The following is a 12,736-nucleotide window of genomic DNA, read 5'->3' as shown; positions in this document are numbered from 1 at the left end:
TTTGAGTACAAAATCGGAATTAGCGTGTCTGATTTACCTAGGAACAACGATAAAAGTTGTTCGTGACAGTTATGGTTTAAGTTAGCAACCTAAGGTCAGCAATCCACTACCAACAAGTTAAAGGTTCTCAGTCTACACTCAATGAAATCTGTCTCTAAACCGTTACTCAGTCCTGCTACTTTTGTTAAGGTATGGAAGAACACTGTTAACAATAACAACCTTGACCTCACAACCAACCAATAGTAGCAAAGCTTTGAAAACTTATATGAGCGATCAGACATATACCTTTGTCGAAATAACTTGCTGCCAGATATAATATGCTAAGAAACCGTTTATGATTTCTTTGTCATTCTCTAGACCATACCTATCGCTGCCCGTACCTATCGCTGCCATTTGGTATTCTTGTTAGCAAAAGTGCTTTAACAATTAAATATTTGTGTTTCTTCACAGTCATTTCCTGAAACTACAACCCACTTAGTTCAATACAAACAATTATCAGTGTGTCGCTAGACATATTCTAGACATATGCTAGACATAGACTCTTCAATTAGTATCAGCAATCCATTCCATTATCTCTATGATGTTGGAAAAACAAGTCAAAGTGAGCTGACACTTTATATAGAGCTACCCAGAGTAGCTATCACGTGTCTCCGCTATTCACTTACCCTTGAAAGTGTCTCCCCTATTGACTTACCCTTGAAAGCTTGCGTACAACTTAGAATAGATAGAAAGGTAAATCGTATATCCATGATACTCCTTAATTAGGACAAGGTGAAGAGTGCGAGTCGTAGCATGGTAAAGGAGGTGAGACAGAGAGGACAAATGACAGGTTGAATAAATGGTGAAATAACAGGAATGAAAGAGAGGTGGTTACTCAAAACCACTCAAGCACTCTCCTACTTACAGAAATATTAAGAGCATAAAACTAAGAAGCCAGAAGCAATTGTTTTACCAGAGCAGAGTGTAATCCATCTTGTCGTACGCTGCGCCATGCCCTGCGCCATGCCCTGCGCCATGCCCTGCGCCATGCCCTGCGCCAAGCCCTGCGCCATGCCCTGCGCCATGCCCTGCGCCATGCCCTGCGCCATGCCTTGCGCCATGCCCTGCGCCATGCCCTGCGGCATGCCCTGCGCCATGCCCTGCGCCATGCCGGTTTCCATATTGATCAAATGATGAGGTATGGAGAGACTAGAAAAACTACAAACAGCTTTGACTTACAGTGATGATGCAGTATATGGATGGTTATGATGTATGATTGGAGACCTTCGGGCTCAATCAACTTTTGGTATTTTGGAATCTCTGCTGTCTAAAGCGCTCTAATAGACTATATCATACACAAAACCGCCCACTTCATATCTACACCCTCTATACCTAACCACCCACTTCATAGCTACACCTTGTATATCCAACCACCCACTTCATAGCTACACCCTCTATACCTAACCACCCATTTCATAGCTACACCCTGCACAGATATAAACAACTTGCCCATCCTATATCCACAACATCCTCAGGTTATAAGAATTTATTTTTTAAATACTATTAAATTCCCATGTTATTGTCATTTATTTTGTGCATTTTATTTTTTCTCTACACGATTTGATTTGCTTTGGTCGGTATTGGCCAGTCAAATCAAATTATGATGCAATCAAATTCTAATGCCTAAAAATTGTTAAACGCAACCTCAAAGTACGACTTCCATACTGTATTGGTAACGAAAATGTTAACCCCTCTTTTGACTATTTGCGGGTATGGTACCGATCAAACCTGCCATATCTATTAAACTGCCATATCTATTTGACCGCCACTATAGGTGAAATGTTGAAAAATAGAGCGCCACTCTCCAATTGAACGCCACCTTCCTTTGACCACCACCTCCCTTTGACCGCCACTTTGACATTCCTAATCTTTATGAACCCATAATATCAACTGATCAGTAGGAAAGTATCCATAAAACTGTACTAATAATGATTCGGGTTACATTGATAACAATTAATTATTTCCTCGTTTCTGTTCGTATCGAAGTCTGTTTTCTAACCCCGGAGCTTTTCAGTTTTTTCATTAAATTTTGAAAGCAACATCAAAGAAACAATTGATAACTGTAGCAGGCTACTAGTAGCGACATCAAAGAAACAATTGATAACTGTAGCAGGCTACTAGTAGCAACATCAAAGAAACAATTGATAACTGTAGCAGGCTACTAGTAGCGACATCAAAGAAACAATTGATAACTGTAGCAGGCTACTAGTAGCGACATCAAAGAAACAATTGATAACTGTAGCAGGCTACTAGTAGCGACATCAAAGAAACAATTGATAACTGTAGCAGGCTACTAGTAGCGACATCAAAGAAACAATTGATAACTGTAGCAGGCTACTAGTAGCGACATCAAAGAAACAATTGATAACTGTAGCAGGCTACTAGTAGCGACATCAAAGAAACAATTGATAACTGTAGCAGGCTAATAGAAGTTCCTTGTTTAACGGTGGACTTGATACCTCGACATAATTATGTGCAAAAAACGGTTTACATACACGATGGCATACGAACGAGAGTTTTAGGCTAAAAGTCTGCACTCAGTGCCTATCCTGGTCAAAGTTTATCATTATTTGCCCAAAACGCATAAAAGTTTTGCGTTGATCTTAATTGGGTTTACAATAGATCGACGCTCATAACTCCTCTTCTGTTGCATATAAAAAGCTAGTTTTGGCTGCAAACTGTAGTAAAAATATAAATGAGTGTAATGAGCTTTTATGCAACCTTGTTGAATATAGTTATAAAATGAAAACATGCTTTCAAATTTAGAATGAAATGAAAAATTAAAAGTTCTAACAAATATCAAAGCAGGACACAGGCTATATTATCATCGCAAGTTAATTGAAAGCAATAGATATCAACTGATAAAAGTTTCTCTGCTGGTAAGTTCTCTCTCTGGTAAGTTTGCAGATTTATTGCAAAAAAAGGTTAACATCGCTCCACCAGAAAAAGAGTGGCAAAATATAGGCAACATTCACATCACGTAAAAGGCTTAAATTTAGCTTCCCAAAATTCTGACAAGCTATTTGAAAAATACAACACCACCCTCTATTTGAACGCCACTACAAGGAAAGGGTTGAAAAATAGAGCACCATAGTGTTCAATTAGACGTTTTGCAATAAATTGACAACACATTCACAATCTATCTGAATGCAGAGCCAGTTGTAAAAACCATGGTATATTAGTAAGTTCACCCAAGACATGGCGATCTGGGAACATTCAACCTGGAAAGTATGATACTCTGAAATATCTTGATTCTCGGAGTCAAGAGGAGACAATGTAATACGGTCAAGGGACCATCCAAACGTATCGCCATAAACAAATTTTGTGCGAAAGTCAATTAAAGCAAAATGAACCATTTATATCATAAGTTATAGTGCCAAGAACACCTTGTAGAGCTCAGTCTTCTTTGCAAGAAAAAACTGACATCCAAGCCCTAAATACAATAATGACATCGGTGCGTAGCCTGAGATCTTTATAAATAGTTCAATGTTTCAAGCTAAAATAACTGAATATTTGCTTTTTAACTAACGCGTTCAGCATATGTTAACAGCGTTTATCCGTTGATTTGTTTGCAAATTATCGATAGAGTAATTACCATGTCTTCACTGAACGTGACATATAGCAGACAACTCCAAGTTTATGGAGCCTCAGAGGACTACATGAATGCTTATCATGCTCAATATGAGTACAGTTCAATAACTCAAGTATTATTGAACAATAATACTTGTTCAATATTTTATTATCGGTACCCACACGTATAGTGTGTGTAGGGAATCATGGGTACCCACACGTATAGTGTGTGTAGGGAATCATGGGTATCCACACGTATAGTGTGTGTGGGGAATCATTGGTACCTACACCTATAGTGTGTGTAAGGAATCATGGGTCCCTACACGTATAGTGTGTGTGGGGAATCATTGGTACCTACACCTATAGTGTGTGTAAGGAATCATGGGTCCCTACACGTATAGTGTGTGTAGGGAATCATGGGTATCCACACGTATAGTGTGTGTGGGGAATCATTGGTACCTACACCTATAGTGTGTGTAAGGAATCATGGGTCCCTACACCTATAGTGTGCGTAGGGAATCATTGGTACCCACACCTATAGTTTGTGTAGGGAATCAGGAGGTCACCTAAATGATTTCATAGTCAGAATATTTAGCAGTAAGGACAAGAGGTTGCTCGTTGCAGGTAACACCTTATGGTATATAATAGTTGCAGGTGACACCTTCTAGTATATAATAATTGCAGGTAATACCTTACAGTATATAATACCTGTATTTGCTTTATCCGTTGAATGTTTAAAATATAACCAAGATTCATTTAATAAAATACAGAAAAGCAAGTGAGCTGATAGCCCTTATCCTTATTATCATGACAGAATTCTAATTTTGCATGAACAGAAGCAATGACTCCAGACAAAAAGTTTCATGTGTCTAATTCTGGATCAAGCGCGCTGAGATGGTTTGACCAAAACCACCATATTGTCTATGGCCAATCTGTTTATTGACAATAGTAGGACAGTACGGCGTAGGGACAGCTCTGAAATGTTTGTAATAAGAGTTTGCGGTAAGCTCAGCTACGGGAGTACCCGCTATCAAGGGAGCCAGCTGAGCTAGCAATACTATTGTGGTGAATGGTCACTTATTTGATGTTACTATGTGTGTCATGGAGATTTGTTTTTGGAACATTCCTGCAACTGGCAGCGCAACAGCGTTGATGAGGAACTAGGGGGGCAATACCTTGTGAGAAAAAAAGCAGCGTGTTTGCACTTTAGTTTATATGACAGCTGGGTCAACGACCACCTGGCAGTTTTGATAGTCACGATCAAATGATCTCAGTTCAGAAGCTTGAGGAGTAGTTGAGATAACTATGGTACGTCATCAGTGACAGGAAACAAACTAAAGTCTATGCCTAGCAATTACATAAGGTGTACCTTATTCATTCGCATTAAATTAAAATGGTGGACCCAACCTGTGTAGGCCTTTCCTGGCCTACACAGGGTGGGTCAAGTGACCAGATCAGGGGACGTCGTGACTCTCCCCTTAAACAGTATTAGTAGTTCTGGTGAAGAGGTAGTAGGCCCTTCTAGCAATCTTCAGATTGATGACCATCATGGGGATGTTAGAGGGAGAATAATATGGCATTTGTGACTGAGAAGCACGGATTGATATAAACACAAATTTGACAGAAGAGAGTTGAAGATAAACTTACAGAAAATTTTAGTAGATTTTATTAGAAATTATCAGCACTTTTCTATCATTCGCGATTGTTTTTGATGAGTGAGACGGCCGCCAGCATGCTTCAAGATTAAAATCAATAAAATTTGATCAGGGTTAAAACTCTCAGAAGAAAAATACCTGGTGGAATGACATTCCTAGTTGGGATAGCTGATATCGGCTATTGCATTCCAGATCTAACACTACGAGTCTCTATTCTATCGGTCTCTTTGCATCTATATAGTCGTCACAATCGTGCTGTCGTTTGATCTGAAGGTTTTAATTGTGATAAACTTTTCTTGACCTTAATCTAGAAACATCCTGGTAGTCAAATCACCTCAAACATCAAAAACAATTACAAATGATACAAAATACCATCTGATAAGATCTACTAAAATTTAGTATAAATTCATCTTTAAATCTACAGGGTTATTGCAGTTGCATGACTGGTTATAATGATGTATAACAATACAGACAACTGTTGATACCTGTCACAACAATACAGACAACTGTTGATACCTGTCAATCAGACAGAAAATAATTTGTAACTTTTCCTTAAGTTTTTCTTCCAGTAGTTGTCAGAACATTTACGAGTAGAGGTTACAATGATTAATGACATGGTGTTGTAATAAGTCTTGTAGCGTGAACCTTAGTGATGGGTGACTTTCAACTTCAAACAATTGAACACAAAGCATTCTGGTAGTAAAAAGATGGACTAGCTTTACCTTGTCATAAATATTTTTAGAATTAAGGAAGGTTCCCACATTTGGAATGCTCTATAAAATAAAGCTCTAGTTTCAATGTCTGTTATATACCAAGATAGTCGGCATTCAAAAGGATTGGACAAGTTGAAGAGTTCATGAAATCTGAGGGTACGTATGGATTCTGTAAATCTGAGACTATATATAGATAAAGTGAATCTGAGACTATGCATAGATTAAATACATCTGAGGCTATGTATAGGTCAAGTAAATCAGAGGCTATGTATGGATCAAGTAAATCTGAGGCTATGTATGGATCAAGTAAATCTGAGGCTATGTATAGGTCAAGTAAATCAGAGGCTATGTATGGATCAAGTAAATCAGAGGCTATGTATGGATCAAGTAAATCTGAGGCTATGTATGGATCAAGTAAATCTGAGGCTATGTATGGATTCTGTAAATCTGAGACTATATATAGATAAAGTGAATCTGAGACTATGCATGGATTAAATACATCTGAGGCTATGTATAGGTCAAGTAAATCAGAGGCTATGTATGGATCAAGTAAATCTGAGGCTATGTATGGATCAAGTAAATCTGAGGCTATGTATAGGTCAAGTAAATCAGAGGCTATGTATGGATCAAGTAAATCTGAGGCTATGTATGGATCAAGTAAATCTGAGGCTATGTATAGGTCAAGTAAATCAGAGGCTATGTATGGATCAAGTAAATCTGAGGCTATGTATGGATCAAGTAAATCTGAGGCTATGTATGGATCAAGTAAATCTGAGGCTATGTATGGATCAAGTAAATCTGAGGCTACATACGGATCATGTAAATCTGAGGCTATATACGGAGCAAGTAAATCAGAGGCTATGTATGGATCGTGTAAATCTGAGGCTATGTATGGATCATGTAAATTGATCGGAGATAAAGTGGGTCCACTTTATGAATCCCATAAAGTTGCTATAAATACTGAGTCATATTTTGACATGTGGACACTAACTAGACAAACTAGGGTAGCATCGACTACCTACACATGTCTAAATAAGATCCGACCAGAAGAGATTGGAAAACTACTCAGGCCAAGAGTAGCCATTTTCTAGGTTCATGTTTTTATCTTGAGTTACAAGGAAAGACACTTGGATACGCATGTATATGCCTAAACTGAGAGTTATGTCCTCCATCAAAGACAACTCTGCATTCTGTTTCCTTATATCGGTGTGCCAACTCCTGACATTACACGCTTACATTACGTTGCAATAAATGACAACAACAACTGTAGAAGGCAGCAACAAACAGCAACTGTGTTGTTGAATCAGTTTTTATAGTTCATTATGACAGCGGTAAAGCGTGTAATGCATCTATTTCATGAAAAATTATAAACAAGCTCAAGTAGCAGGTACTGTCAAAGGTACCGGGTACTATCAAAGGTACCGGGTACTGTCAAAGGTACCGGGTACTGTCAAAGGTACCGGGTACTGTCAAAGGTACCAGGTACTATCAAAGGTACCAGGTACTATCAAAGGTACCGGGTACTATCAAAGGTACCGGGTACTATCAAGGGTACCAAGTACTGTCAAAGGTACCAGGTACTGTCAAAGATGCCAGGTACTATCAAAGGTACCAGGTACTATCAAAGGTACCGGGTACTATCAAAGGTACCGGGTACTGTCAAAGGTACCGGGTACTGTTAAAGGTACCGAGTACTATCAAAGGTACCGGGTACTATCAAAGGTACCGGGTACTATCAAAGGTACCGGGTACTATCAAAGGTAGCAGGTACTGTCGAAGGTAGCAGGTACTGTCAAAGGTAGCAGGTACTGTCAAAGGTAGCAGGTACTGTCAAAGGTAGCAGATACTGTCAAAGGTAGCAGGTACTGTCAAAGGTACCGGGTACTGTCAAAGAAACCAGGTACTGTCAAAGGTAGCAGGTACTGTCAAAGGTAGCAGGTACTGTCAAAGGTAGCAGGTACTGTCAAAGGTACCAGGTACTGTCAAAAACCCTTTGATAATTGTGAGCTGACAGAAAGAAGTAATAGGAAACAGACAGCCTCAGAGTATTGATAACACCCAGTGAACAAGCAGAAATAATAATACACAGGAAACAGTTTCGTTCAAGGTACTGACTCTGGTTTCCCTATGATTGATATATTTGGTTGCAGTAGTTATATGGCACAACTTTAAACCATGCAGACATGAAGGCTCCAAGTAACAGTTGAAGATACCAACATATTAATTTACAGTGATAGCGTGCTCTGCTGCACAACAGGTATACTTTGAACTATATATGACAATGGTTTAGCAGCCTATAATCAGCCAAAATATTCCAGGGCGCATCTCTTTTGTGGCTTCAAAATCCTGATTAATACCAACTATAGTTGACAATACAACTCATTTTCATTTGTAAATTAAATTTTTTGCACTTATTCATCAGTTCATTGCTGGTGCAGTGATGCAACTTTAGCTTGGCCAGTTAATCCTTTACTCTCTTATTTTTATTTAAAGTTGTTTGCTCCTGGAGCTGATATAAATATATTTTTGCAAGAGGGCATAACTCTGTACCAAAGCTCAACTAATCACTGATGACTGCCTGGCTATTAATAGATCGTGGTAATTTGCTAATTTGCAGTTTTTATATGTACGGCTAGTCCATACAATTATGATTCAGTCAGCTTTGAGAAATCAAAGACTAATAACACTAATAATAACAAGGCAATCACAAAGAGTGTTCAAGTTTCCATCTGGTCACTCAGCCACAAGACTACCTATAACAGCAATTGGAGTCGTGCACCCACAATAACAATTACACTTGTATTAATATTACAGCTGATGTTTGAGAGTGCAAGTAAATAGCATGAAAACATATTCTCTAGTACAACTTTCATGGTACACTCATGAACAAAGAAGACAACCTTAACGACGAGACAAGCATGTAGAAAGATCAACTTATGACTGGCACAACTCTAGTTACAGCCACGCACATGTGCTACTCACAAAGCTGACAGCTATAACCTGAGAACTTAAACACTTGAAGCACTTAGTTGATAAGCTAGCCTGTCTATCAAATGGAAGTAGATCGTCGTCGAGCAATCTATTACATCAAACTAATCAGACTTGGATATCACATCAAAAATAAAGTGTGGATGCCTTTAACTGATGATGATGCGAATTGTTGACACGAGCAGCCAATGTTCATGAAATAAATTGGATTGAAAAACATTTGATACATCAAGTAAGAGACTCGTAACTATATTGCTAAATACAGACATATCACCAGTGAAAATCAAGGGAATCGGTTCACTACAATTGATGTAAATATATTGCTAAACACGGACATATCACCAGTGAAAATCAAGGGAATCGGTTCACTACAATTGATGCAGTTTTACAGACCGATACTGTTGAGCAATATCATTCACTCGCTGAAATATGTCAGATCTAAGTGTTCGAGTTATTACAAATTTTAAGCAAAAATCTTGTTTTATGAATGCAAAACTAAAAAAATTAACTAAAAATGCACATTTTTAGACTTTGGCAATCAGTACTGGCATAGTCACTATAGTTATCATTCCAGCATTCTGCATTCATCACTGATTACACAGCAAAGGTTGGTCTCACCAGAGACAGCCACCAACAAATATCGATATTTTACATTTTAGTATGAAAGATATTGTAAAAGACCGACCCAACGTTGATGATGAATAATGGCCACCTGACCTATAGCTTTTAATAGACATTATGTACATGAGAATGTTTATCAATCAAAGTTGTCAAAATAACCAAAAAAGACCAGCTGGATAGGTCACAAGAGGTTACAAGAGGTCACTATCATGGCCTTTGCACTAACAACCTCACATGATGAGCAGCTTGTAACAACTTTGATTGTCTTTAGAGACAATGTATGTATGGCCTTAGAGATGACCTTAGATTGGCCTTAGAGATGACCTTGACACAAAAATTTAGTAGATATTATCAGAAAGTACTCGTATTATTTTATCATTTGCAATTGTTTTTGATGTTTGAGGTGATCTGAAAGGTTGCTTTAAGATTACAATTGACAAAACTTGATCGCAGTTAAGACGTTCAGAAGAACAAATCGTGCCGAAATAATATCACTAGTTGTTTGACTGCCCGTCTCTCTCATTATTAATATCGGCTGTTGCGTTGAAGTTACGGCGTGACGCATTTCTATTCTGTCCAGTCTCTTTGCAACTTATAGCCGTCATAATCACACTTTCGCTTAAATCTGAGCAATTTGAGCGTCAATTGAGTTTGTCAATTTTAATCATGAAACACCCTGGCAGTCAGATCACCTCAAATATCAAAAACAATCGCAAATGATAAAATAATACGAGTACTTTCTGATAATATCTACTAAAATTTTTGTGTAAGTTAATCGTTCAAACAATAGATGCGTGATGTTAAATGTTTGGGATGTTCATTCTATTCTTCCTCATAGAAATCAGCGCTGAGGGATCATAGCACAGTTACATAAGGGCTAGGCTGAGAGGAGCTGACAATGAATAGACCATGATAGTAAACGTTTACCCTATCAACTCTACCTTACCAATCGCAGTAAACTGATAAGTACCACAAAGGAATTTACTAACATAGATTTGGATTTATTTATATTATTATCATTTATATTATTATAGAGTTAAACTAATTCTCATCTTCCTCTTATACTGATTCAATCTTACAGAAAGTATAACTCCAGGATCAAGTCATGAGAGTATAACTCCAGGATCAAGTCATGAGAGTATAACTCCAGGATCAAGTCATGAGAGTATAACTCCAGGATCAAGTCATGAAAGTTTGTAAAAAAACGTCACATCATTTCCTACATTTAATTTTAGGAAACATTTTTCTTCTTTTACATATCAGCAAAGATAGAAGAGATGCTGTAGTTGTCAGCTCTATATAACAACCCAGAGACATTGTTTCATATGGAAGGAAGGAAGGAAGCCCATTCACTATGCTGATGTATATCCTCAGTCCTATATTTAGTGCAGTTGATAAGCGTTATGCAGCATATTATAGCTATGATACACTTACTACCTTCGTGTGACTAAGGGCTGCTTCCTCATTCATCTACCCTAAAGCATATGTAGTCTCCTAAACACCAGGGCTGCTCAGATAAGTGCAACAAAGGAATTTCGAGGCAATAGAGAAACCATTTCAAAAGGCCTCAAATAATTTACCTCTGTCTCAGAAAGCTCCCTAACTGTTTAAACACTTACATGGCTGCTAATGACCAATGTTCAGGATAAAATAACTTTTCTAGCGGCTATTCACTACCATAATAGAAACAAAATAAAATTTATTCATTTGTAATTTATTCGGTTTGTAATATTGTAATTTTAATATTCAAATCGTTGCATTACTATCACATGTTGGAGCAAATACTCCCATTAAGAATACAGTCGAGCCCAATAACAGAAGACAACTCCTTAATAAGTGTTATACTTGTGTTACAGGTATTAATCCCTATATCTGCAGAGAGCTCAGCAGGTCTGCTGGTAGGAATGACTAATTTTATCAAACACGGAGCGGCACTTAAATATCAATGGTAACAGGAAAAACATATAAATAGTAAGGTGACATCATGTACGAAACATCATCTCGTAATAAACAGTGATTCACTTGCGTAGGAAAGGTATGCTGACAAGATAAATAAACAGCACATGAAATATTCAGTGTTGTTGACAACATTACAATAAGTACTGCGCGTAGTCAGACGTAACCGTAAAATAAATTAATGGTAAAAATGAAATGTTGCATTATTTTTTTTTTCGTTATTTCCCTGTTAACTTTCGGCTTTTAACCATTTTAAAACCCCGCGATGCTTCTAGAAACTTCCAGCCTTGCAACTCAAAAATGAATTCAAATGTGAAGTGAAAAATTTGCTTGAAGCTTAAACTTGAAACTTAAATCTATATATAGACAATTCGAGTGTCAAGATAATAATAATAATAGTAATAATAATCGGAAGTGCATGTTTAACTCAAACTGCTTTGTTTTCATTTGACTCGCTAAATATTACAGAAACAGGGCGTGTAGGGCTGTACATTGTGATGGCAACAAAAATATAAAAACAGTTTGTTTCAACATTTTGCTCTTGCTTATAGGAAGCATTGCGTAGGCAGCAATAAAAATACAAACAGTCAGCATCTGAGCATCCGGCCTCTAAAAGGAAGGAAACTTAAAATTGGTCTTGTCATGAATAAAAGCATAAAAAAGTTATAAATGTATAAAGTCTGTAGAGTTATCATTCCCTGCCTCCTTTAACCCTCTGACTGCCACATTATTCATTGTGCCAAGTGTCTCAGTGCCACATTGTTTTCATTGTTTTCAGTCAAAAATGAGCATTTTGTTGCGGCTCTTGCTCCTCTTATTACTTGTTCTGACTAGCCTAAATAGACAATAGATCATTAGAACCCTTCCAACAACAGAATATGACCTGACTTGGGTGACCTTGTAGCAAACTAGATGATGCCGAATATGAAAAAAGGGTGTTTTTAATAAATAAAAATGCAACTAGCTGAGCTTTAGTTCATATTGAATAAATGCTATTTTATTTCGCTGCTAGATGTGTTAAGATAACATGAAGGAAGTTAAGAAAAGCTAGAATAAATTATTCAAAGTAATATAATGGAATACAAATATAAAACTGCAAGTGGAGCCCTAATAAATGTATGATCGACTAACAAATAAATTTGTATCGTCTAAAATATAATTATCGATAAATAGCAGACACCTCTTAAAATGAAG

At 37.4% G+C, this 12,736-nt stretch overlaps 1 protein-coding gene across 2 annotated transcripts in view; it reads right to left on the bottom strand.

Annotated features, from left to right (window-relative positions):
• Positions 1-12,736, bottom strand: part of LOC137391693 (epidermal growth factor receptor-like) — a 74,981-nt gene that overhangs the window by 40,571 nt on the left and 21,674 nt on the right. Inside the window, exon 1 of one of the 2 annotated variants that reach the window (XM_068078220.1) lies at positions 695-802. The exons of the other annotated variant lie outside the window; for it this stretch is intronic. Within the exon in view, the coding sequence (XP_067934321.1) occupies positions 695-749 (55 nt within the window). The 5' untranslated portion in view covers positions 750-802. Of the gene's footprint in view, positions 1-694; positions 803-12,736 lie in introns of those variants that run through there. 2 annotated transcript variants of the gene reach the window in all.

The sequence above is a fragment of the Watersipora subatra genome, chromosome 3, assembly GCF_963576615.1.
Source record: "Watersipora subatra chromosome 3, tzWatSuba1.1, whole genome shotgun sequence".
Classification (NCBI taxonomy): domain Eukaryota; kingdom Metazoa; phylum Bryozoa; class Gymnolaemata; order Cheilostomatida; family Watersiporidae; genus Watersipora; species Watersipora subatra.
This window is presented reverse-complemented; position numbering and strand designations above follow the sequence as displayed.